Here is a 23,182-nt window from a genome sequence, read left to right as displayed (position 1 = left end):
TCTGCTAGGTTCACCTGGGATGAAGGATGCAAGATGAGACCGCGATGATTCTCCATGCTCTGGCAGAGATGCAAAGAGCCACCCTCCTTGGTGGAAGGCAACTCGTGCTGGGGGTTGGCAAACCTGACTCAGATTATACCTTGATACCTTGTAACAATCAGGCTTGTTAACAAGCACCACTGCCCTGCAGAGACACAACAGCTGGGATACAGAACCAGTCCACAGCTGGGATGGAGACATAGATCCTGCTACCTCTGTCCATCATGGTACCCTTGTGTGCGAGGGGCAGGCTGTGCGGCACCGGCAGATGTCTGGCTATGGGTAGTACCTGGTACTCGAAGGAGGGCGTGAGCCGATAGTTGAGCATTTCCTGATGGAAGACTGGGGTGATGCTGCCGGACATCGGGGGGACGATCCACACCCAGTCAGCAGGGCACCCCCCACGGCAGCGATACTCATTCTCCATGTGCTTGATGAAGGACTCTGTGGCTGAGTGATGGTCCACAATGGTCACCTTGTCGCTCTGTTGGAGGGAAGGAGAAGACAGCCAGTAGAACTGCAGGCTAATGCTCCTTGGGCAGTGAGGACAGAAGGCAGCATTAGGAGCCCAGGCTGGAGCCAAGTCTGCCGTGAGGGCTAAAAAGGAGCATCCCCACCAAGAACTGCAGTGGACATTAGGACAAAAAAAACCCAGCTTCTGTCTAGAAGTCAAAGGCTGATAGCTCAGTTCCTCCTTCCAATGGAAGGCGTCTGTCCGTGGCAATGGGCCATGGAGGAACAATCTGGAAGGGCCCCGTGACAGGCTCTGATTGAGAAGACAGTCCTCACTTTGAAACTTCCTTTCATTTGAGTATGCAGAGCTGGTTGACAGGTAGGAGGGACCCTGAACCCCCTAAGCTCTGCTGTGGGCTGGTCAAAGGGGATTGTTACCCTAGGTGTCCAGCTCTGGGACCAGCCACTGCTCCCTTCCGCTAGAGCTGTCCTCCCAGCTCACTCGTATAAAACTCCAAGGAAAACAGCTGCTGGAAGATGCTGCTGCCTAAGACTGAGATACTGCCCATGTGTATCCCCTGCCCTCCCAGAGCAGACACACTAAGGCAGAGAGATATTCTCCTGGTTCACCCGGTGCCAAGCAGCATTCTGCTCCAATTACTAGTTTTGGCTTGGACGAGCCAAAAATCACAAATCCCTTTAAATGCAAATGTGGATACCCAGGGCCAGATCCTTGGCCCTTTTTGTGCCACTCAGGCCCTGTAAAGGAGCTAGAAATCTCCCCAGGGAAAGGTTTGCACAGGGCTGATGTAAACAGTTCTATACTGTTTGTGTCGGGCCCAGTGGCCGGAGTGTGCTAAATTCCACTGGGGGCCACCCCAGCACCTGGAACAACCCCAAATTAGGGAGGCCCCAAAGGTGGCATAGCCCCTCCTGAGCAGCACAGCCCAGACTTTAGTCACCTTCACCTCTGTGTCAGGACAGTGCCACACAAAAGCATGTTTGTTAAACCATTAGCTGCTGTGGCCCTGGGGCAGATCTCCATACGGCCCCTTCCCAAGCCAGTTCCTGACGTAGCACCAGGGGCTGGTCTCACCACAAACCCCAAAGCCTTAGGGATGCCTGTGCTGAAGCTCCAGCAGCAGCAAGTCCTACTCCTTGGGTACCTGGAAGCTGTACAGAACAGCGATGTTAATCTCCACCAGCGCCTGGTCTTTCCACAGCGAGGAGGTTTTCCTCATGTCCAGGTTCATCTTTTTGGCTACTTCCTGCAAAGACACCCCCTAATCGGTGAGTGGTGACTCAGTACCGGCCGCAAAGCCAAGTCCTAAGGCCTCTGCCCTGGAGAGCGAGCTAAGGGAGGGCAAGCCCCATCTCTTCATCTGATGGAGAACTTCCGTGAAGGGAGGCATGGCTGCTGGGTATGGGTCAGTAAATGACCAGCCTGTCTCACTGAACTTCATCCCAGTGGCCTGGTTCGCTCCTGAACAATCAGGGCTTGGCTGTGCCTAGCCTTGCACAGGGACTGTGGACAATCCCAGCGGGGAGGGCAGGTGTGATGCTGGAAGACCAGATGCCAGCTCATGCCCAGGTCATAAATTCATAGAATCTCAGGGTTGGAAGGGACCTCAGGAGGGATCTAGTCCAACCCCCTGCTCAAAGCAGGGCCAATCCTCAATTAAATCATCCCAGCCAGGGCTTTGTCAAACCTGACCTTAAAAACCCCTAAGGAAGGAGATTCCACCACCTCCCTAGGTAACCCATTCCAGTGCTTCACCACCTCCTAGTGAAAATGTTTTTCCTAATATCCAACCTAAACCTCCCCCACTGCAACTTGAGACCATTACTCCTTGTTCTATCATCTGCCACCACTGAGAACAGTCTAGATCAATCCTCTTTAGAACCCCCTTTCAGATAGTTGAAAACAGATATCAAATCCCCCCTCATTCTTCACTTCTGCAGACTAAACAATCCCAGTTCCCTCAGCCTCTCCTCATAAGTCATGTGCTCCAGCCCCCTAATCATTTTTGTTGCCCTCCGCTGGACTCTTTCCAATTTTTCCACATCCTTCTTGTAGTGTGGGGCCCAAAACTGGACACAATACTCCAGATGAGGCCTCACCAATGTCAAATAGAGGGGAATGATCACATCCCTCGATCTGCTGGCAATGCCCCTACTTATACAGCCCAAAATGCTGTTAGCCTTCCTGGCAACAAGGGCACACTGTTAACTCATATCCAGCTTCTCGTCCACTGTAACCCCTAGGTCTTTCTCTGCAGAACTGCTGCCTAGCAGGTCCCCATGCCTCACCTGAATACTGACAAATACAGAGCTGGAATCCGGCTGGTTCACCTGTCTGGTAGTATTGTTAAAACAGGCATTTGTTATAAAGAAGTGCCTAGTGTTTAGACATTATGGAATGCATGTGAGTTGCTGCCTGCACTGATCTCACTTGTGACATCTGTACCCCAGAGCATGAGGCAACATTTGAGCCTTTTGTATTGCAAGCTTCTGTGACTGTGAAAATTGCCAGACAGGAGAGAGACATTAGCGAGTGTAAAGCGTGGATCTCCAACAGAAGGCGTTCAGTCCTGCCCCACAAGCAAGGTCCATTGACAGCAGATGAACTATCGTGGAACACTGAAGAGGACAAAAGGCTCCATTGATTGTTCTTACCCCACCACGAAGAGGAGCAATGCAAGTGAATATCGTGATAAACTCAGGACAGACAGCTGCAAGGGAGGGGTAGGAAACAGCCCCAGAGGGTTAAAAGGCTCTCCTCCTTATCAACTGGGAGGCAACTACAGGTCAATCAGGTTCAGCTGAGAAAGGGTTACCAAGGTAGCAATTAGAATCAGCTGAGGGGGAGCTACCTGAGGTTAATTAGGATCAGCTGATTCCAACTTAGGGCTGCCTGAGACCTTTTTAAACCCTTCCCTGGGAGGAAGGAGGGGGAGAGAGCAGAGAGAGAAGGAGCCCTGCTGCCCGGAGCAGCAGGACAGTGAGCCTCACCAGGAGGAGAGGCAGTACTCTCTCCCACAAGGAGTAAAAATACTCTCAACAGGACTGGTGGAGATAAGGGGAGCAGACTTCCCCTGTGTCCCAAGGGGGACCACATTACCCAAGCCTGTCTCACCAGGGGTAAAAGCAGCAGAGGCTGGGGAGACTGAGAAGGTGCCTTGCCACAATACCTTCCATCAGCTGAGTTTGCTGCTCAAAGAGCAAAGGGGGAAAGGAAAAAAGGCCCTAACAAGAAGGAACTGTATCTTTATGCTGCTGGGACTCACTCTGAGGGCAAGGATAATGAGGCATAATGGAAAGCTCCCCAGTGCTTATCCAGTTTGGGGCTTGTGCCCTGCTTCCCCACGCCCTGTGCCACTGAAGGCCAGCTTGACAGCAGGTACAGCTCCCCTACCAGTGCCCACCCGGGGGCAGGGCACCTGAAAGAGGATGAGGAGAGGAGTGAGTCCTGTGGGGCACCCCCAGGCCTCCAAAGGAAACAGAAGAGCTGGCTGGGTGTGAGGGGAGGAGCACAGTACACCTCTGTAGGGGAGCAGTGTCAGAGTTCCCCCTGGGGACTCCTCCAGCACGGGGTGGGGAAGCCACACTCTGGGTGTGTTTAGTACCAAAGTTTCTTCCTCTTTTCCCACCTTAAGTGACTATCATGCAGGTGACGTACCAGGGACTTGCTGGGCTCAGGGCTCCCCTGGACATATTGCCCTGATGTGGCAGCATGGCTGGAATTCATTTTTATCTTCACAGCTTATTTAAGGCAGCCCTTTGGTTTCATTTACTGTCCCCCACAAAGCAGGGCTGCGCCTAGCTTGGCGCTCTGCTCCTGGTAGCGCCGTACACCCCAAGGCACCCCCGCCAGCCCCATAGCTGCCCCAAGGTGAGGCAGGCAATAGCCAAGGGCAGGTTACCTCCAGCATGTTGTAGCGAGAGTTATCACAGTAATCGCGGACGCCGATCTCAGTGCCCATGTACCAGCCGCTGAAGGGGCAGGCAGTAAACTCCAGGCCTCCGATCTCTAGCAGCATGCTGGACACCGCTGGCAAACCGTACCACTTCAGCCCCAGGTCCTTAAACCAGGCAAACCTGCGAGCACACAGGGGGGGTCAGCCGGGTTGCTGGATCCTCACGGGGGGGAACAAAGGAGGGGATTAGCCCCTAACAGTCATTCCACAGAAGCCCGAAGGCAGCTTTGTCTTACTACAACGAACCAGTTCTCACCAACCACCAGAATCACTCCTGGGAATGAGGGAGCAGAGCAGGGCCTGTGGGGATCGCAGCACCGTTTCCTTTGCACACTGGGAGGGACGCACACAACAGGGCAGTTGTGGGGAGGGGCGAGGAGAACAGGTGAATGGCAGGAGGCTCAGGGCAGAGGGACCGGAGAAACTGAAGTGATGCGAGAGCAGCCCTGCCATCCATCCATGAGAAAGGGACCAGGGTCACTGGTTTTTAAGCCTGGGCCAGTTTTCCATGCACAGTGGAAGGAAGCTCTAAGGGTTGCAGCAATGGATACGGCTCCATGTTGGTGGGACTCTAGGTCTGAATGTAGGACCCCCGGGCAAGGCCATGTAGTGCACAGTGAGCAGGCATAGGTGGTTCGAGCAGAGCAGAACTCTGCAGAACCTCCCCCACAGTGGCACCCGGACGTGCTCTAACTTACTTGGGGTGCCTGATGGGTACTTCCAGCACCAGCTCCGGGGGGATCTCAAAGAGCTCTGGATCATTGCCGTTGGCCTGGAGGAGGAGTGGCAGGACATCAAATCGCCCCTGGGGTGCCTTCCACCCTTGCTGGATGCAGATCTGCAGCCAAACAGAATTCACGTTAATATTCTCGCCAACCTGGCTGCTCAGCAATGTCTCTCAGGCGCTGTGGGGGTTGCAAAGCGGTGGAAGGCTGTTAAGTACAGCAATAGTCTCTTCTACTTTTTTTTTTAATAAGGGATGTCTCCACTCAGTCTGAGCCATGTGTTTGCTAAGAGTTCAGGCTGAGTCACTGGAGAGTGTTCTGCAGTTAAGAAGTAGGTGATAAGCACATTCTCATTAAGGTGCACAGAGACTGGCTATCGGAACAAATTCACGGCCACTTAGGACTTGACACTTGTCACTGTGCAGTGTGCCATGAGCCACCTGGGACCTGCAGGTGACAGTGAGTTTAGCACCTGGACCTCCTGCTCCAAACCACTGTCTGAGCTATAGTGTGGTTAGTCTGTAGCAGTACAGAGACTATGAAACACAAGAAGTTCTGATTCCACTCTGCAGAGGGCAGTGGTGCATGAACACACATGCACAAATACAAGTTCACATGGCAATACTAAGGGTCCCTCTAGTGGTACTGCAGAGCATCTCATGACTTGTCTTGGGAAAAGCAAAGCAAATCCGAGTGGGTCTCCTAGATCAGGGGGTCTCAAACTGGGGGTCGGGACCCCTCAGGGGGTCACGAGGCTATTACCTGGGGGGTCGCGAGCTGTCACCCTCCACCCCAAACCCCGCTTTGCCTCCAGCATTTATAATGGTGTTAAATAAATTAAAAAGTTTTTTTAATTGATGGCGGGGGGTTGCACTGTGTGAAAGAGGTCACCAGTGCAAAAGTTTGAGAACTACTGTCCTAGATGGACTGAAACACTGTAGTATAATGTGCAGATGTCCCCATCCTATCTGAGCGCTTTAGGAGGCACTCAGAGGTGCACTCCCTATCAGACACTGACCTACAATGACTGGGAAGAATGGATTTTTTTCATTTTGTTGTGCTGCCTACCTCTGTGAGCTCCACGTTGGCTGGGTCCCCCAGAATGGTGCCGTCTGGCTGCTTGTAGCCAGCATAGCGGATAAGCTGGGAATTCCAGACTCGGAAGTCATGCTTGCCATCTGTCCTCTGGGGGAAGATGGTGATAGCAGACCTGAAAGGAACGGATGGGAGGAGGCTGGCGTTAGTGATGTGAAAAGTGGCAGCCAGGAGGGCATGTGCTCTTTCCTGAAGTTGAGTGGGGTTGCCTGGGATGATGGACAGCCCTTGCTGGCATTCACAGTACCTCAGCTGCTATGCTCTCTGCCACATGGTTTGTGCTTGTGAACATGCCTGGGGCCAAATTAACCTCTGTGCCTGCCCGGAAAAGAGAACAGCCCCCTTTCCAACTGATTTTCCAGCGACTACCATTGTGCCTTAGGAATGTGGGTGTGAGATGAACAGTCCAGTCTGCAGACCAGGCACCAAGGTGTGGCAAACAGGCAGCGGGGGCGGAAGGAGAGTTCTGTTTCCCTGGCAAATTCATCTCCCTCTCAGTGCTTTCCCTTCGCTCCAGTGACCTAGGAGCCTAGAGATCAAACGGGCCCCCAGTAAATAAGGCAGAGGGGGAAGATCCATCCAGCGGGAAAGGCAGAGGAGTAGGAGCAAGAGAAAGGAGGAGAAACACAGTGTCTGTTTCTGTACAGCCCAGCCACTAGAGACAGAGGGGCCCAGCAGGTAGAGCACAGGACCAGGAGACCTGGGTTCTGTTCCCTTCTCTGCCACTGATTTACTCCATAACCTTGGGCAGAGTTACTGAGTCTCTCTGTCCCTGGGTTCTCTCAGCTGGGAAGTGGGGCTACTGATACTTTCCCACCTTTGTGAATCACAAGCATTAAGTATCATGATTGCTAAGATACTGATCACTTGGACACGGGGTCAATTCATTCTTAAACACACACAGGTTTGAGGCAGAATTCAGCATTTGTGGGCCCGGGGGCTAAGTTTTACTCCCTTCCCTTAGGCAGAGTTGGTAGAGGGGCAACCGAGAGGTTTAATTTATTGCTTCTCTACAGCTGGAAGAGATACTGGCCCAACGGCGAGCAAGCAAGGTGGACAGGAGGGACACTCCTTCCTTCCCTTCAGCAGCTCCTGCCCCCGGCATCCAGACTCTCCAACTCGGAACCTGGGACTCTCCAGACACTTGGCTGCAGGCACATGGCAGCACTCTGCTGGAGGGAGGTGAAGGACGAGCCTGCATGCTGCATTTGAAGCAGTTCACAGGAAGGCTCTTCAGTCTGGCCCGAGTTGTTATAGAACCTGGGACGGCAGCTCACAACCGGCCAGGGCAGGTAGACAGCCTGTCCTCATGCTTGGGCTGGTGGCTCAGCCCACTTCCACCCCCCCAGTTGAGTGGTGAGTCAGTGATCTCAGGGAGTATGCCACCATGCAAAAGCTACCCAAAAGGCAAGGCAGGGCATATGGAAGGTGTGATTAGAACCGCAGCAGAAACATGCAGCACAAAGGAGCCTGTAACCCCAAGTTTCCATCTAATGGCAGGTCAGAGGGTCCCCAGGCATGTGGCCGAGGTCAGGGCCAGGTGACCACTACCAGGAGCACTACTCTCACTCCAAGCCATATATACAAATCTAAACAATTAACAGCCCCCTCCAGCTGAGAGCCAGGGCTCCCTCCTTTGGCCCGGGTGGGGGACTTACCTGAGGTTCCCTTTGTTAGTGGCGTATTTGATGTGGTTGCAGATGTAATTGAACATCCCATGAGCTGTGGTGCAGTCTCGGGCATCAAACACCTGCAACAGTTGAAAGGGTTGGTCTGCGGAACTCTCTCACTCTTAAATAAACCTGCCTCTCCTCCATAGCCGGCCCAGCACGCTGGAAAGCGCTAGGGGCTGACGCGATACAGGAGATGAGGATCTAGCTAGCCATAAGTAGTGTCTAGCACATACATGCTTCCTGCCACTGTAGCATCTCAGCACCTCGTACCTCAGCCCTTTCCACTCCGGGGAGCCAAACTCAAATCCAGGATTGACACTGGTTCAGTCCTCTCAGCCTACTACAGTCCCCAGTGTCATAAAGAGCAACAGAAGTGTCCAGCAAATCAGCTCTGGCTCCGGAAGTCTCTCCTTAAGTGAGACCCAGGGCTGAAAGATCAGTGATTGAAGCCAGGATTGAGGGGCAGTGGCATGGCAGAGGAAGGGGTGAGTGCCAAGGTAAGCTAGGACTGACCTTCCTTTGCAGAGCCGTGCAGGGACACTTGCAAGCATCTTCCTACACTATGCCTGGCTGTAGTGAGTCCTTTCCTTTTCACAGCCAAGTGCTCCCGCAGATGTTAATTAAAACAAAAGAAGCAGGAAGTTTCACTGTGTGTGAGAGAGGCTTGGCCTCCGAGCTCCAAACCGTGCTGAGGCCCTGTATGAAATTGCTCATCAGCTTCGGAGTGACGGCTTCCCGTGTGTGTGTGTTGGAGTGTGGCGTCAGACTGCAGCCAGAGCCCAATGTCCCTGGGAACAACGCATTCAAACAACCCCTGCCCCAGCCTTGAGTCAAAAGTGTGCTGGGGTAGGGGCTCTATGCAACCCTGGAATAGCTACAGTTTTTAAAGAAGCATGTGGCAAGTAAGAGCCCAGAACCGAGAACGTTTTGGAAGATGATAGTGTTACCTCTGAAGTCTGCTTTGCAGTTTCAAATGCAGACACCACCACCACCATCTATGCAACCCTCCCCCATGAGCACCTTTTCTTCCAAAGCTCTCTCCTCCCAGAGCCTTCAAACAAGCCCCTGCACCCACAGATGAAAGGGTGGCATGTTTCTTACATGTACTGCCCAGATCCACAAGCATGAGTCACTGTATCCTTAGCATCCAAAGAAACAGCTGTGTCTCCCTTGATTTACCTTCCATGCTCATCGACCCCTCTAAGAGCAATCTGCCAGTTGCAGCCAGAGCAGTCTGCTGCTTTACCTGTAGCTTAGACCATTGAATCCTGCCTACACAGCGGGATGCATTACGCCAGGCATGCTTTGCACCATAGATCAGCTCTGTGTCCCGCAGCTGGTAGGTGTCTGTGGTTTCAATCTCCTTGGTCACTTCTTCCAGCCTCTCCATGTGGGCCTTGGAGCCAAACCTGTGAGCGTGGGGAAAAGAGAAGTGACCAACTCCAATTCACAGGGCAGTGGATAGCACCAGATGCTGCTTGTACACAACTATGTAGTCTGGTCCCCGTACACGTACACACATGCCAGCTGGAGGTAACTCTGGACCAGTCATAATAATTGTGGGGGCAAACATTCCCCTCTGCCCCAGGGGTCAAACTCTGAGATGCTACATTGTAGGATGGAATTCTGGGGAAGGGAGTCTCCCTGGCTGTACCTGCGTGTTACAATCTCTAGCCAGATCAGCATAGCACATGCTCATGTACACCCACTCATGTACCCAGCTAGACATACACACAGAGCACAGATGCAGACCACTGGAAGCACAAGGTTGTCGGACATAGAGCAGAACCTATAAATGCACGTCTGCAGTCCTGTGTTCTTTGGAGGCCAGCACAGATTTCAAATGGCCTGGCCCCTGGGTGTGCGTGCAGCTGGGGCACGCACAGCTAGCGATCTGACTATTGGCTAACTTTGGGCACTGCAATCTGATCACACCACCACGTTAGCTTTGCCGGTAACAAGTCAGAGGTATTTTACTGCACCGCATACCTCCCGTTAAAAACCCGCCAGCAGCACCACCTGCGAGTGCCAGAAGACTTGCCTCTTTATGGAGGAGTAGAATTGATCAATGAAGTCCTTAGCCAAGGGGAGCAGCTGTTCTTTTGTCCTGGTGTCTTCTGGCTTCCGGATATGCTGGGTGGGCGTCATTACTGATCCCATGCAGATCTGCTCTGTACATGCACTGGCCTGCAAGACAGAAGGGCCACGTATGAACTGTAGATTGCACCACTGGTTATACTGACATGGCGAACAAGATGGGCTGCACTAACGTTGGTGAAATGCCACCTCTGGATTTGGCACAAGTGATGATATTTCCAGTGGGTTTGCTTTCATATGTGCACTTTTTTTTGGCAGGGAGGGCACTGATCTCAGGCATATGACAGGGATGTCCCTGACCCAGCCTGACCTATAACTGTGGCTCGGACAAGTGGGATTCATAAGAGTCCATCCTAAATCTTAGTTATAGCTCCATGTTTGCTCTCTCTCCCCCAAACCGGTCTCCATGCCATCCTTGGAGGAAACAAACACGTATCATCAGCTTTGCGTCCTCCTTTCTGCCAGCAGCAGGAAATGCCGCCTTTTCAATGCTGTACATTCAGCCACCATCAGCTGCTGGGAGGTAACAGATACCCACCTCCATACCTTACTTTCCCATCTCCACACTCTATACACTTCCCTTACGCCATACCTCCTCCTACTCTATGGGTAAACACCTCTGCAACATTCCCCTGCAGAATCTACCACCTATCAGCCTAGAAGTCTACCCCACAAGCCATTTCATTTACGGCTATTGCCAAGAAAAGAGAACACCAGGACTGAAAGAGGGATAATGCAGCTGGCGTGCATTCTAATCATCCCCATCCTCATGTTCCACCAGCATTTGAAGGTTCAAAAGAGCTCAATTGCCTCTCTTTGATTCATTCTAGTCTAGCCCACGACAGAGCAGCTCATTGAAGATGCCATAGCACCATACAAGCTGGGTTCATTTATTCAAAGCAACTCTAATTCTTCCAGTTGAATCGGGTTTAGAGACATTGATTTGGTCAACTGCACTCAGAAAACATTGGCCAGAACACTCAGTCCCACTCACCATGGCTGTCTTGAGATGTAAGGTATCGTGAAGCACTGAGCCAGTCTCCCAGTTCTTAACTTTGGCAAACCGTGGGCACTTGGATGGGCTTCCATTCACCAAGTTCTTAGTCGGGGACTGTCTGCCAGATGGCGGTGGCTGGAGGAGAGAAAAAAAGTGATGTTGTGTCAGACTATTGCTCAGTGATCAGTTACAGGAGAAGTGTAACAGCAGGTGGATCTTGTATTAATGGACTTCTTCACCTATGGAGGCCTGGTGAGAATTGTGTGGTCTTGACCTAGACCCTAGTGAATACTTGCCCACACCAAAAAAATTACTCTGGATAACTGCAAAGTTAACTCTGTTCAGAAGAAGCCTAACCTCGAAAGAGCAAAGAGTCACAGAAAGTAGGGATGGAAATTAATTATTAGCTCATGTAGTCCAGGGGTCAGCAACCAGCTGATTTTTAGTGGCAGTCTGCTACCAGCCCGCTACTGGCATGGATGGATGGAACCTCAGGCCGGCAGCAGGCTGAGCAGGGCCAGTTGCTGGGACCCCCCTGGGCAGGGACCAGTGGACGGAACTTCCCCCAGACTGGCAGGGGCTGAGCTGCTCAGCCCACTGCCAGTCTGGGGTTCCATCCTCCGGCCCCTGTAAATGTAAAATTCATTACTGGCATGCAAAACCTTAAATTAATAAAGACTTGGCACACCACTTCTCAAAGGCTGCTGACCCCTGATGTAGTCCATTCCCTGTCAATGTGGGATTTTCTCCCTACATTACCTTCACTGGTGTATTATCTGCCATAGTTTTAAATGCACCAAAACCAGTGCCGGTGGTTTGACTACTCCGAGGAAGGTTGTCTTAATCTCTGACAATTACTCTAAGGGAATGAACAGAAAGCAGGCCTCCCCAGTGCCCCTTTTTGCTGGAGAAATGTAGGCCTAAGGACAAGCATAGGGAGGAAGTGAAAGGACTTCTGAATTATGTGCACTTGGACCACTCCCATCTCGCTCCTTGATATCCTATGTAGGTGTGTGCCAAGCCAGGATCTTGGAGAGAACCTCATTGTGCAAGTACTGACACATCAATGAACATACTTGGCCTGCAGAGATCCTGAGTGACACCAGGTAAAAAATAGTTCTAGTGAATTTCAGAGGAATTCTGCTTTGGCAGACAAACTCCATGAAGATGCCAAAAGCTCCACACCAGATTGCTCCTGGAAGGGGGAGATAGCCCATCCTGAAATTAGATCAGGGTCAGCAACCTTTCAGAAGTGGTGTGCCGAGTCTTCATTTATTCACTCTAATTTAAGGTTTCGCATGCGGGTAATACATTTTAACGTTTTTTGAAGGTCTCTTTCTATAAGTCTAAAATATATAACTAAACTATTGTTGTATGTAAAGTAAAAAAGGTTTTTAAAATGTTTAAGCAGCTTCATTTAAAATTAAATTAAAATGTAGAGCCCCCCGACCGGTGGCCAGGACCCGGGCAGTGTGAGTGCCACTGAAAATCAGCTCACGTGCCGCCTTTGGCACCCATGCCATAGGTTGCCTACCCCTGAATTAGAACTTTCAGCAGGGTGCAGTGTCATCACTCAGTATTACTAAGGTCTGGTTGGATGTTCCATGGAGAAGAGATCTGGTCCCAAACCGGGGTATCCTATCTAAATCCATTATAATTTGGGGAAGTTTGGAGCTGGAACAAAGCTTGATGTTTCAAGCTCATCTCTGTAAAATAGATCTGAACTGCCTAAACTTTGGGGAAATTTGGATCGGGATCCAGACATTGAATCTCTCTGAGGTTACATCTATGCTACAAAATTATGTTGACTTGAGTTATGTCAATGTACAGCCACCGCAGTAATTAAATTGCTTTTGCACGTCCACACTATGCTCCTTATGTCACTGGTGCACGTCCTCATTGGGAGCACTTGCATTGATTTAATTGTCAGTGTGGGGCATTGTTGAATGGCTTCTGAAAGCCAGCAGCAGCCAATGTAAGCAACACAGTGTCTGACACTGCGTCGACCTCACGACAATCACCGAAGCACTACCCCTCTTGTGGAGGTGGAGTTATTAAGTCGGCACAGCGGGCGAGTTACGTCAACAGAAATGATGTTTTAGTGTACAGGCTTACAGAGCTGCCTCATGTCAACCTAACGCTGTAGTATAGACCAGGGCTAATTTATACCAAGATTTTTTTTAAAAAACACTTCTGCATTTTTCCGTATTCTTTTTACTATTGATGCAGATATTCATGCTCCTTCTCTGTGATCTTGTAGAGAAGCTGTAATCCTATGCTCATGACATCATCACACATCACGAAATGGTTGCAATGGCACAAATTTGGCATTGTGACCTCACTAAACGGGGGAAAGAGATGAGCTGTGATGACAAAAGCCCGTGTTTCAACATGACTAGCTTTGCCAATGAGTACAGACTGGAAGAAAAATGATAGAACCCATATGAAGAATATGTAGATTAAATATTTTAATTTGATGTTATTAGAAAGCCCTTTAAAGGATCTAGTCACTTAAGATTCATCTGCTTCTCCTCTATCTAACTTTTTCTCCCTTCCACATTGATATACAGACAAGGAAACAGCCTTCACTCTTCAGAGGCAATCGCTCACTTGACACCTTTGACAGCCCCAATAGCTGTGGAGGTAACTGGTGAAGGATCCCCAGCTATCACTTGACCACCACGAGAAAAGGGCTTATGTTCTAAAACTCACCAGGGAAGGCAAGTAATGAGACATTCCAGCAGCATCCGCTCTTAAAGGAATTAGGAATTAGAACGAGAACTCCAATTTTCTACTCGGGCCTCAGCCTGCTCTGCATTTTGTTGCACTATACAGAATTCTGCTCTCGGTCACACTGATGAAAATCCAAAGCCAACCTCACTCTTCTCAGTGGAACGGCTCCAGCAAATGAGAGCAGCATTTGCCCCTGAATGTCCTGGTAGATCACTTTGCTCCAGGTGAAAATGTGTCTGCTTTACAGAAAGGCACAAGTGGTTCATAGAGAACAGCAAAGCCAAAGCTTCTTCTCACGCTTGTTGTTTAGGAATGCTCTGAAACCACATTGCAGCATATGAAAGAGTAGCCATGTCTGAGGCAGGCTAGATAGCAGCAGCCACATGACTATACTGTTCTAGTTAGATGCTGGGCCATGGCAATTTCACAAAAACCTTTGACAAGTTTTTAAAAGTGTCTTTGACCCTGGAAAATGGGGATTTTGCTACTCACTTCAGTGACAACAGGATCAGACGCAGCAGCATCTGGTACCTTCCTCCAAGTGCACATGTCAGGGGGAGAAAGGGAACTCCATCTGATACTACTGTACCATATTCTTTAGTTCTCACGGGCTCTGGAGACTCTCGCTATCCCTGCTCATGCTCTGTTGGGCTGTGTGTGGTCTCCCCAGCTCCTGGAGTCACGTGATTAAATGATGGCCTCTGCTGTCATTGTTTTAAAGTGTGTCTCTAGCCCTCAGGGTTGCAGAATACAACTTGAAAAAGTGAACCCTAAAGGCTCAAAACCTAGAGGCAAATCAGAAGAGCCCCAACATTTATTATTTTCAAAATCTTGAATTTTTAAGCCAATCTCATGGCTTTGGGGGGCCTGACTCATGATTTTTGAATGCTCAGGGATGGCCACATTGTAATAGCAGCAAAGAATCCTGTGGCACCTTATAGACTAACAGACGTTTTGGAGCATGAGCTTTCGTGGGTGAATACCCACTTCCTCAGATGCATCTGAGGACGTGGCTATTCACCCACGAAAGCTCATGCTCCAAAATGTCTGTTAGTCTATAAGGTGCCAAAGGATTCTTTGCTGCTTTTACAGATCCAGACTAACACGGCTACCCCTCTGATACTTGACACCACATTGTAATCTTCTTTCCTACGCACCTGCCTCCTTCAACAAATCTCAGCCATTTGTGGGCCAGCAACACTATTGCATGCCAGTTGAATTCACCGGAGCTGCACCACTGAAATGCACTGAGATGTGAATTTGGCCCTTTATTTCTCTGGGGATGAAGTTCCCATGACATCTACAGGATTCATAAAACTTTAATAAAAATTGACACTTGAAACCTCCCCAAATTAAGGTTTCTCTCCACCCCCACCAGACATCACACACTGCAGTGAATTAGCAAACACCTTATGCACTACTGTGAAATTCATGTATCAGAGGGGTAGCCGTGTTAGTCTGGATCTGTAAAAGCAGCAAAGAATCCTGTGGCACCTTATAGACTAACAGACGTTTTGGAGCATGAGCTTTCGTGGGTGAACACCCACTGCGTCAGATGCATGTAGTGGAAATTTCCAGGGGCAGGTATATATACGCAAGCAAGCTAGAGATAACGAGGTTAGTTCAATCAGGGAGGATGAGGCCCTGTTCTAGCAGTTGAGGTGTGAAAACCAAGGGAAGATAAACTGGTTTTGTAGTTGGCAAGCCATTCACAGTCTTTGTTTAATCCTGAGCTGATGGTGTCAAATTTGCAGATGAACTGAAGCTCAGCAGTTTCTCTTTGAAGTCTGGTCCTGAAGTTTTTTTGCTGCAGGATGGCCACCTTAAGATCTGCTATAGTGTGGCCAGGGAGGTTGAAGTGTTCTCCTACAGGATTTTATACGTTGCCATTCCTAATATCTGATTTGTGTCCATTTATCCTTTTCTATAGAGACTGTCCAGTATGGCCAATGTACATAGCAGAAGGGCATTGCTGGCATATGATGGCATATATTACATTGGTGGACGTGCAGGTGAATGAACCGGTGATGGTGTGGCTGATCTGGTTAGGTCCTGTGATGGTTTCACTGGTGTAGATACGTGGGCAGAGTTGGCATCGAGGTTTGTTGCATGGATTGGTTCCTGAGCTAGAGTTACTATGGTGTGGTGTGCAGTTACTGGTGAGAATATGTTTCAGGTTGGCAGGTTGTCTGTGGGAGAGGACTGGCCTGCCACCCAAGGCCTGTGAAAGTGTGGGATCATTGTCCAGGATAGGTTGTAGATCCCTGATGATACGTTTGTGAGGTTTTAGCTGGGGACTGTATGTGAGGGCCAGTGGAGTCCTGTTGGTTTCTTTCTTGGAGTTGTCTTGCAGTAGGAGGCTTCTGGGTACACATCTGGCACTATTGATCTGTTTCCTTATTTCCTCGTGCGGGTATTGTAGTTTTGAGAATGCTTGGTGGAGATTGCATAGGTGTTGGTCTCCGTCTGAGGGGTTAGAGCAGATGCGGTTGTACCTCAGTGCTTGGCTGTAGGCAATGGATCGTGTGACGTGCCCGGGATGGAAGCTGGAGGCATGAAGGTAGGCATAGCGGTCGGTACATTACGTCGCGCTGAACAAGGAAGGATGTGTCCTCTAATGGCTTGGGACAGAGCACCCAAGAGAGGCTCTCTCGCTTGGCTTGGCAACTGTGTGCAGTGCAACAGGAAAGAAACTGATAACCAGTAGAAAAATGCAAAGTGCTTTTTGCTTCTCCACTCAGCCTCATTGGCTTGCGTGCTTGAAACCAAACCTTATCCGAGGTTCTCAGGGGGGTGATATTAGCGCCTTTTATGTTTTAATTGGGTAGCAGTGAAATTAGCGACTCAGGCATGGGACAAATGGAGAGATTAATGTAGCAGTCAGGGGCACACATGCATTATGCAAAAGACTTTTTACAACAGAGCATGTTATCATAAGTACTGAGTGTGCAGATTAGCAATCCTTCTGCGGTTATTACATATGGATGTGAGAATGCACTCCAGCCCCCTGAGCGTTTGGTTTGCGTGAGGATGTGGGAAAAACAGGGGAGTTTATCCCTTTGTGATGGCACATCAGGGCCGTAGTGCAGGTACAGGAACTCCACAGCCAGGGAATACCCCCGGCACAAGAGGGCCTCTACTGTAGCTTCTGTCTTTCCCCTCTCCACTCTGCAGATGGCCCTAGTGCAGAGGGCATTTCAGAGTGGCCCAAGGAGCAGCAATTCTAGGGCAGAGTAGACAATTGGAGCTCTTGTTCTAATTCCTGGGGCTGGGGTTGCTTCCCCCTCTAATTAGCCCTCCACTTGTTAACTGATCCTCTTTTAGGCCCCAATGAACCTATATTGGTGGCGAGTTGAGCAGCGCGTGCTGAGTCAGCTGCTGTCACCAGCTGCAATGTACGCCTTCAGAAGCAAGCCCTCCCAGCCCTGAACCCACACCGGCCAGCCTTGAATGACTCAGCAGAAGTCCTAAGTCTGGCTGTAGCGGGGAGGGGGGGCGAGAAGAGGCGTATGGAGAGACCAAACCTGCTAGTGGAGGAGGATGTCTAACGATAGGGATAAGAAGGATAAAAGAGAAGCTTGCACATCTAGTGGAAAAAAAATGAGTTTAATAGCAGCTTAAGGCTGGGGATTGTAGCAGCGCTAACATGGAGAGAAATTAAGCTCTGAACACAGAAGGTTATAAAGTGCTTATAGTCACAGACCCAGGCAAGGAGCTTAGCAAAGAAAACAGAAAGACTGCGCTGCCAGGCACAGGGGAAAGGACCAAATCAGTAACCTGAGCTTGGCTGGAAGAGGAGTCACAGCACCCACTGATAACTAAGCAGAAAGAGTCAGGTTGAAACAGGAAGTCACTCTGGCAACCGAGTGAGGTGTGTCGTGGTGCTTGGACTCACCTCCTGGTGCCTAAATATTACAGCCCATATGGCAAGATCAGCTACGCTGTTATGAGAACCAGATCATCTGCAATATGGGGCTGCATTTGGGGGAGATAAGGACAGATTTTCAGACTTTACTCTGAACTGTCTGGCTTTCCTCGGTCTGAATCTTGGGTAAGAGCTGTATTTCCTGTGTGCGCGCCCTCCTAGATTGTGTGCTGGAGTGTTTTTTGTATAAACAAACATTTAAAAGCCCTCACAGTCTATTTTTAAAAATCTTTATTTAGGGACTTGACAGTGGATCTTGCCCTTAGAAAGATCATAGCAGATGTGACAGAGCAATTTTTGGCAGGTGTCCCCCATCCTGGAGAGGTTTAAACTCCAGGAACGGGTTGAGATGTTTAGAAAGGTCTCCTGGGGCCTCTTATTTCCTGGAGGCACAAGGAGATACCCCAGGGCCACCCAGAGGATTCAGAGGGCCTGGGGCAAAGCAATTTTGGGGGCCCCTTCCATTAAAAACAAGTTGCAATACTATAGAATACTATATTCTCGTGGGGCCTGATGACTACCCAGGGCCTCCATCACTTGGTGCACTCCCTGCTCATTGAGAAGTAACTAAGATGCAGGGGTACTTGGTACCTTGTGGAGAGCTTAACTCTCCACTGAGCCCTTGGCATACTTCATGAAGTGACGCAGTGCAGGCAGGCATCATGGTGGACAATGATTTAGAAGTGTGGTATCCAGGGCCTGGGGCAAATTGCCCCACTTGCGCCTCCCCACCTCCGGCGGCCTTGGATACCACACTTCTAAATCATTGTCCACCATGATGCCTGCCTGCACTGCGTCACTTCATGAAGTATGCCAAGGGCTCAGTGGAGAGTTAAGCTCTCCACAAGGTACCAAGTACCCCTGCATCTTAGTCACTTCTCAATGAGCAGGGAGTGCACCAAGTGATGGAGACCCTGGGTAGTACGGAGCAGCACAGAACAAGGCTATTTTAGAAAGAATTATCTAGTAGTTAGGGCACAGGACTAGGAGTCCAGACCTCTGAGTTATGTTCCTAACTCGGCTGCAGAATCCCCATGTGACAGTAGCAAGTCGCGTTACCGCCCAGTGCCGGATCATGGCTCGGTGGAAGGACCGTGACGATCACAGTGGTTTGGTATCTTCTCTTGTACTGTGAATGTTTTGGAGCAGGGACAATGTCACCCTACTTGTTGGTACAGCCCCTAGCATGGTGAGGCCCCGATCCTGATCAGCACACACAGGGGCCTGATCCTGACTGGCACTACTGGAATATAAATAATGGCTATAAAAGATTAATAAGACTCAGGCTGGCGAGAGTGGTCTAACACCAGCCCAGAGGGCAGGAGCTGATCAATATAGGAACGAAAGAAAAATAGCCTTAAAATGCTAAAGAAAAATAGCCTTAAACTCCATCAAAATGTTCCTGCCCTGCCAATGGCTCCTGGCCGGGAAGGGGTAGGAAGTTTGTTTCAGGAAGTGACTGAGCTGAGCAGAGGCAATACTGGTCTTCCTGGACCTCTTCATTTGAATGTTCATCTGTTTTTCCATTTGGAAAGTGTTCTCCGCCGCATGGCCTACCGAGAATTACAGCGGGGGGGAGCCATGGGAATGGGATAGTCTGAGCACAGGGCTGGGTGCCAGGAACTGCCAAGTTCTAGCCCTGCCTCTGACACTGGTCCCATCTCAGAATTGCATTTGGCCCAACAAGTCCAGAAGAAATTCCACATACTACTTTATCCCTGGTGCAATTCCACCGAAGTGGGGGAAAATCACTTTCCCCCTCTGTCCACTCTGCAGACATGAGGCTAATACCCATCTGGCAAAGGGGTGTGAGAAGCAAGGAATGTTTGCAAAGTGCTAGAAGATGACAAGCACGACGTAAATACTATCTGAAGGGCCACTTCAAATTATATGAATGCAATGAGAAACACGCTTACCACCACTGAGGGCTTTGCCCGCAAGATGTCTGTTGTTAAGAACAAGCCATCTCATTCTGCTTTCTTTTCATGGCCCACTCTGGCCACTGATGGGAACCGCGGGGGACCCTCAGCTTTGCTGAGGACTGGACTGGACGCTGTTCTGCCACCTATGCTCTGCACGCCGAGGGGAAAGTTCTACAGAGACTCAGACCCAGCGCAAGCTGCAGCCCTGCCGTCAGCAATAGGATCCCACCAGCTGCATGGCTTCTGGACTGAACGGGCCAGACTCAGCTCACAGCTGTACACGTGATCCCATTACAACCAATGGGGTTGCTCTGGAGCAGGGGTGGCCAAACAGTGGCTCTGGAGCCACATGCGGCTCTTCAGAAGTTAACATGCGGCTCCTTGTATAGGCACCGACTCCGGGGCTGGAGCTACAGGCACCAACTTTCCAATGTGCCGGGGGATGTTCACTGCTCAACCCCCGGCTCTGCCACAGGCCCTGCCCCCACTCCACCCCTTCCCGCCCCCTCCCCTGAGCCTGCCATGCCCTTGCTCCTCCCCCTCCCCCTCAAAGCCTCCTGCACCCCACGAAACAGCTGATGGGGAGGGAAGGGGCAGCGCTGGTTGGTGGGGCTGCCGGTGGGCTGGAGGTGCTGGGAGTGGGGGCGGGAGCTGATGGGGGGCTGCTGACGTATTACTGTGGCTCTTTGGCAATGTACATTGGTAAATTCTGGCTTCTGCTCAGGTTCAGGTTGACCACCCCTGCTCTGGAGTAACTGGGCCACACAATTGAGATTGGGCCAGTGCTGTCATGAGCTCAGAGAAGGGCTTGAGCATTGCACCCTCGGGCATGGTAAATGCTGCTCCTACGGGAACCCAACCCAAAGGAGCGATTCAGGCTTCAGTGACCTCCTCCAATGCTACCTTATGCCCATGAGCCAGATCGCGCGTGACTGTGGCTCTAAGAGAAAGGAGACTTGCACTGGCCACTGTCAGCTGAGCTGTAAAAGGCCACTGCTCTTAGGGCAGCAGCAGCCTGTCTTAGGGCACACCCCATGCCCCACCCTACAACGTGCTGAGCTCCTTGTCTCCCATGGACATCGATGGCCTTTGAGGGAGCAGGATCAGTCCCTGCATGTGCTCCCTTCCCACACGGAGCAGCCATTACAAGCAGATTGCAGCCAATCTTATGCTTCTACACCAGCTCCCACCCCTACTAATCACCCCACAAGACACCAGCGCCTACCTGCTCCTTTTCCGAGTAGGGGTTGTTCAGGACGACGGGCATGTCACTCTTCTCCCACAGGTCATTGAAAACTCGGTCATTTTCCATCCCGGCTGGCACGAGTTTCTGGGACTTGTCCACTTCCCTGAAACTGAGGATGGGGAATATTAATCATTTCGTTCCCAGAGCCACACACAGCTTGTTCCCCATCAGACCTCCCAGATTGCTCAGCCGTAGAGAAAAACCTCCCTGCCTACTGCATGGGGGATGAACTCAAGCCGGTGTGTTGCCAGCAGGCAGCTGCTACCCTCTGCCAATTGCTTGGATACAGGACTGGCTCTGGGCAGCTTCCCACAGGATTGAAAACTTGCAAGAGTTTGAAGGGGCGGGGTTGAGGGGAAGAATTGGAAACTCCCCACACTGGCAAAGGATCACCCTGTGTTAGCTCAACAACAAGCAATGGGAGTTTCACAATGTAAAAAATCCCAATTCCTAAAACTGGCAGGAAGCCGAAGTCCTCACTGGGCCAAGGTAGGGAAGTGATAATCATCCATCTTACACCTTTGCACTCCAGGGAAGACATATTCCTAACCCTATCACTCGCTATGCAGCGTGCTACCACTCCCAACACCAGCCACCGCAGGACCCAATAAAGAGTGGAGAACCTTTAGCCAGAGTGCATTTGAGTTATACACAATGCCATCTGCCCCATGCTGTCCCATGGAATAAGAACAAAGAGCATATTTGAAGTGCTCTTAATATATAAATGCATCAAAACAAATTAGGGGCCCTAGTTTACAAACAGGATTGGAAGGAAAGGGGACAGAATATAGGGCTGATGGTGGTTATTCTATAATAGCTTTGTTGGGGAGGGGGGAACTTGTTGCTTAAGTGGAATGTAAGTGGGAAGGAACAAACTGATGTGGCTCTCAGGGAGATTGTTTGATGCTTTGAGAGCCTGATCTTGCAGACACTTGTGCATGTAAGTAACTTTACACAGGGAATTCCACTGAAGAGAGACTACTCACACATGTAAAATTACTTATGTTTCCAAGACTGGAGGATTAATGTGCTAAGAGACAAGTACTGCAAGAAAAAAACAACAATATTGCAATTGTTACCCATGCTGGATCAGACTTAATTTAAGAGTGACACAAAGAAATATTGGCTTTGTTTAACACGCCCCCCACCCCATGCAGAATTGACTTGTGGAACTTACCACCACAAGATATCCTTGAGGATAATTATTTAGTAGGCTCCAATACGGTGTCTAAGTGCTACTGCAATACGAATACTAAAACAAAGATAAGGAGGACTTAGCTATTTATATGAGTTATGAGAATATAATCCAGTCAAACCAGCTAGGGTAAAAATGTGTAAATGACATCAGCTCTCATAATTTAGGACATAACCCAGCTGTTTACAGCCCAGGGTTGGGAAGACACTTCTTCCATAAGAATGCTATGATTTAGTTGCCCACTGTTAGGATTTTGTAAACGACTGGACTAAATGGGCCGTTGTTCTAATCCGCTCTGGCAATTCCTTTCTTTCTGTGTAGGTCTGATCTTTATTCCCCTGACATCGAGCGATGAAAAACGATTCCTGTTGCAAACCTGGGGCCTCATCCAAAGCCTACTGCAGTCAGTGAGAGCCTTCCCATTGACTTTAGGGGGTTGGGATCAGGCCTCAAATCAGGAACGTGGTGCTCAAAACCTAATTTGAATAGGTGCCCTGATCACGAAGCCACTCGTACCTTAAAAAGAAGGGAAACGCCCACAGCAAATTAACTGTCAGGAGGTTTTCCCCATGCACATGGCTTTTGGTATAAATGAGGTAAAACAGTATTCGGTTTTATTCCAACCACTCCAGAAGTTTCTAGTTCATTTATGGAATGAAGTTGAGCCCTTCAGCACCCAAGATGTTACACCACTTCCCGGGGATATATTCTAAACACCGGGTAGCCTTGAGGTGAAAGCCTCTACTTTATATCTCCAACAGAATTCAAACCCAACAGGGGTTGGATTTTTAATTGAAATTCCCATCTGTCACCTCTACCAGGAGGAAATTGTTCTTTTGCTAACTTGGCTTTTATGCACATGTGAAAGGGTTTTGATCAGATTAAATACAGAACCTCACTCACCATTAATCTGGTCCATTCAAAGTCAAAGACGACTGTAAAATAATGCCTATGTGCTACACGCAGAATAACGCATGCATCAAACACTGTGAACATTCTGCACTGTGTTGTCCCCACTCCTGCCCGCCAGGCTGGGGCTCTGCTTCTGAGGCACAGTTTATCTACTGTGCATGTCACAAACCCCTCTGGGGCTGTACACAAGAGC

At 50.0% G+C, this 23,182-nt stretch overlaps 1 protein-coding gene across 6 annotated transcripts in view; it reads right to left on the bottom strand.

The window, feature by feature from the left end:
* The window catches only part of NOS1 (nitric oxide synthase 1), a 147,549-nt gene that overhangs the window by 35,512 nt on the left and 88,855 nt on the right, over positions 1–23,182 (bottom strand). For all 6 annotated transcript variants that reach the window (XM_030582994.1, XM_030582996.1, XM_030582997.1 and 3 more), the window contains exons 3-12: positions 20,862–20,991; positions 11,054–11,191; positions 10,004–10,149; positions 9,209–9,371; positions 7,948–8,039; positions 6,263–6,404; positions 5,168–5,307; positions 4,416–4,590; positions 1,659–1,760; positions 329–523 (exon numbers count right to left, since the gene is read on the bottom strand). In XM_030582994.1, the coding sequence (XP_030438854.1) occupies positions 329–523; positions 1,659–1,760; positions 4,416–4,590; positions 5,168–5,307; positions 6,263–6,404; positions 7,948–8,039; positions 9,209–9,371; positions 10,004–10,149; positions 11,054–11,191; positions 20,862–20,991 (1,423 nt within the window). The remainder of the gene's footprint in view (positions 1–328; positions 524–1,658; positions 1,761–4,415; positions 4,591–5,167; positions 5,308–6,262; positions 6,405–7,947; positions 8,040–9,208; positions 9,372–10,003; positions 10,150–11,053; positions 11,192–20,861; positions 20,992–23,182) is intronic.

This window comes from Gopherus evgoodei, chromosome 13 (genome assembly GCF_007399415.2).
Source record: "Gopherus evgoodei ecotype Sinaloan lineage chromosome 13, rGopEvg1_v1.p, whole genome shotgun sequence".
Taxonomy (NCBI): Eukaryota; Metazoa; Chordata; order Testudines; family Testudinidae; genus Gopherus; species Gopherus evgoodei.
The sequence above is the reverse complement of the archived record's forward strand: the minus strand, read 5'-3'. Positions and strand labels throughout refer to the sequence as shown.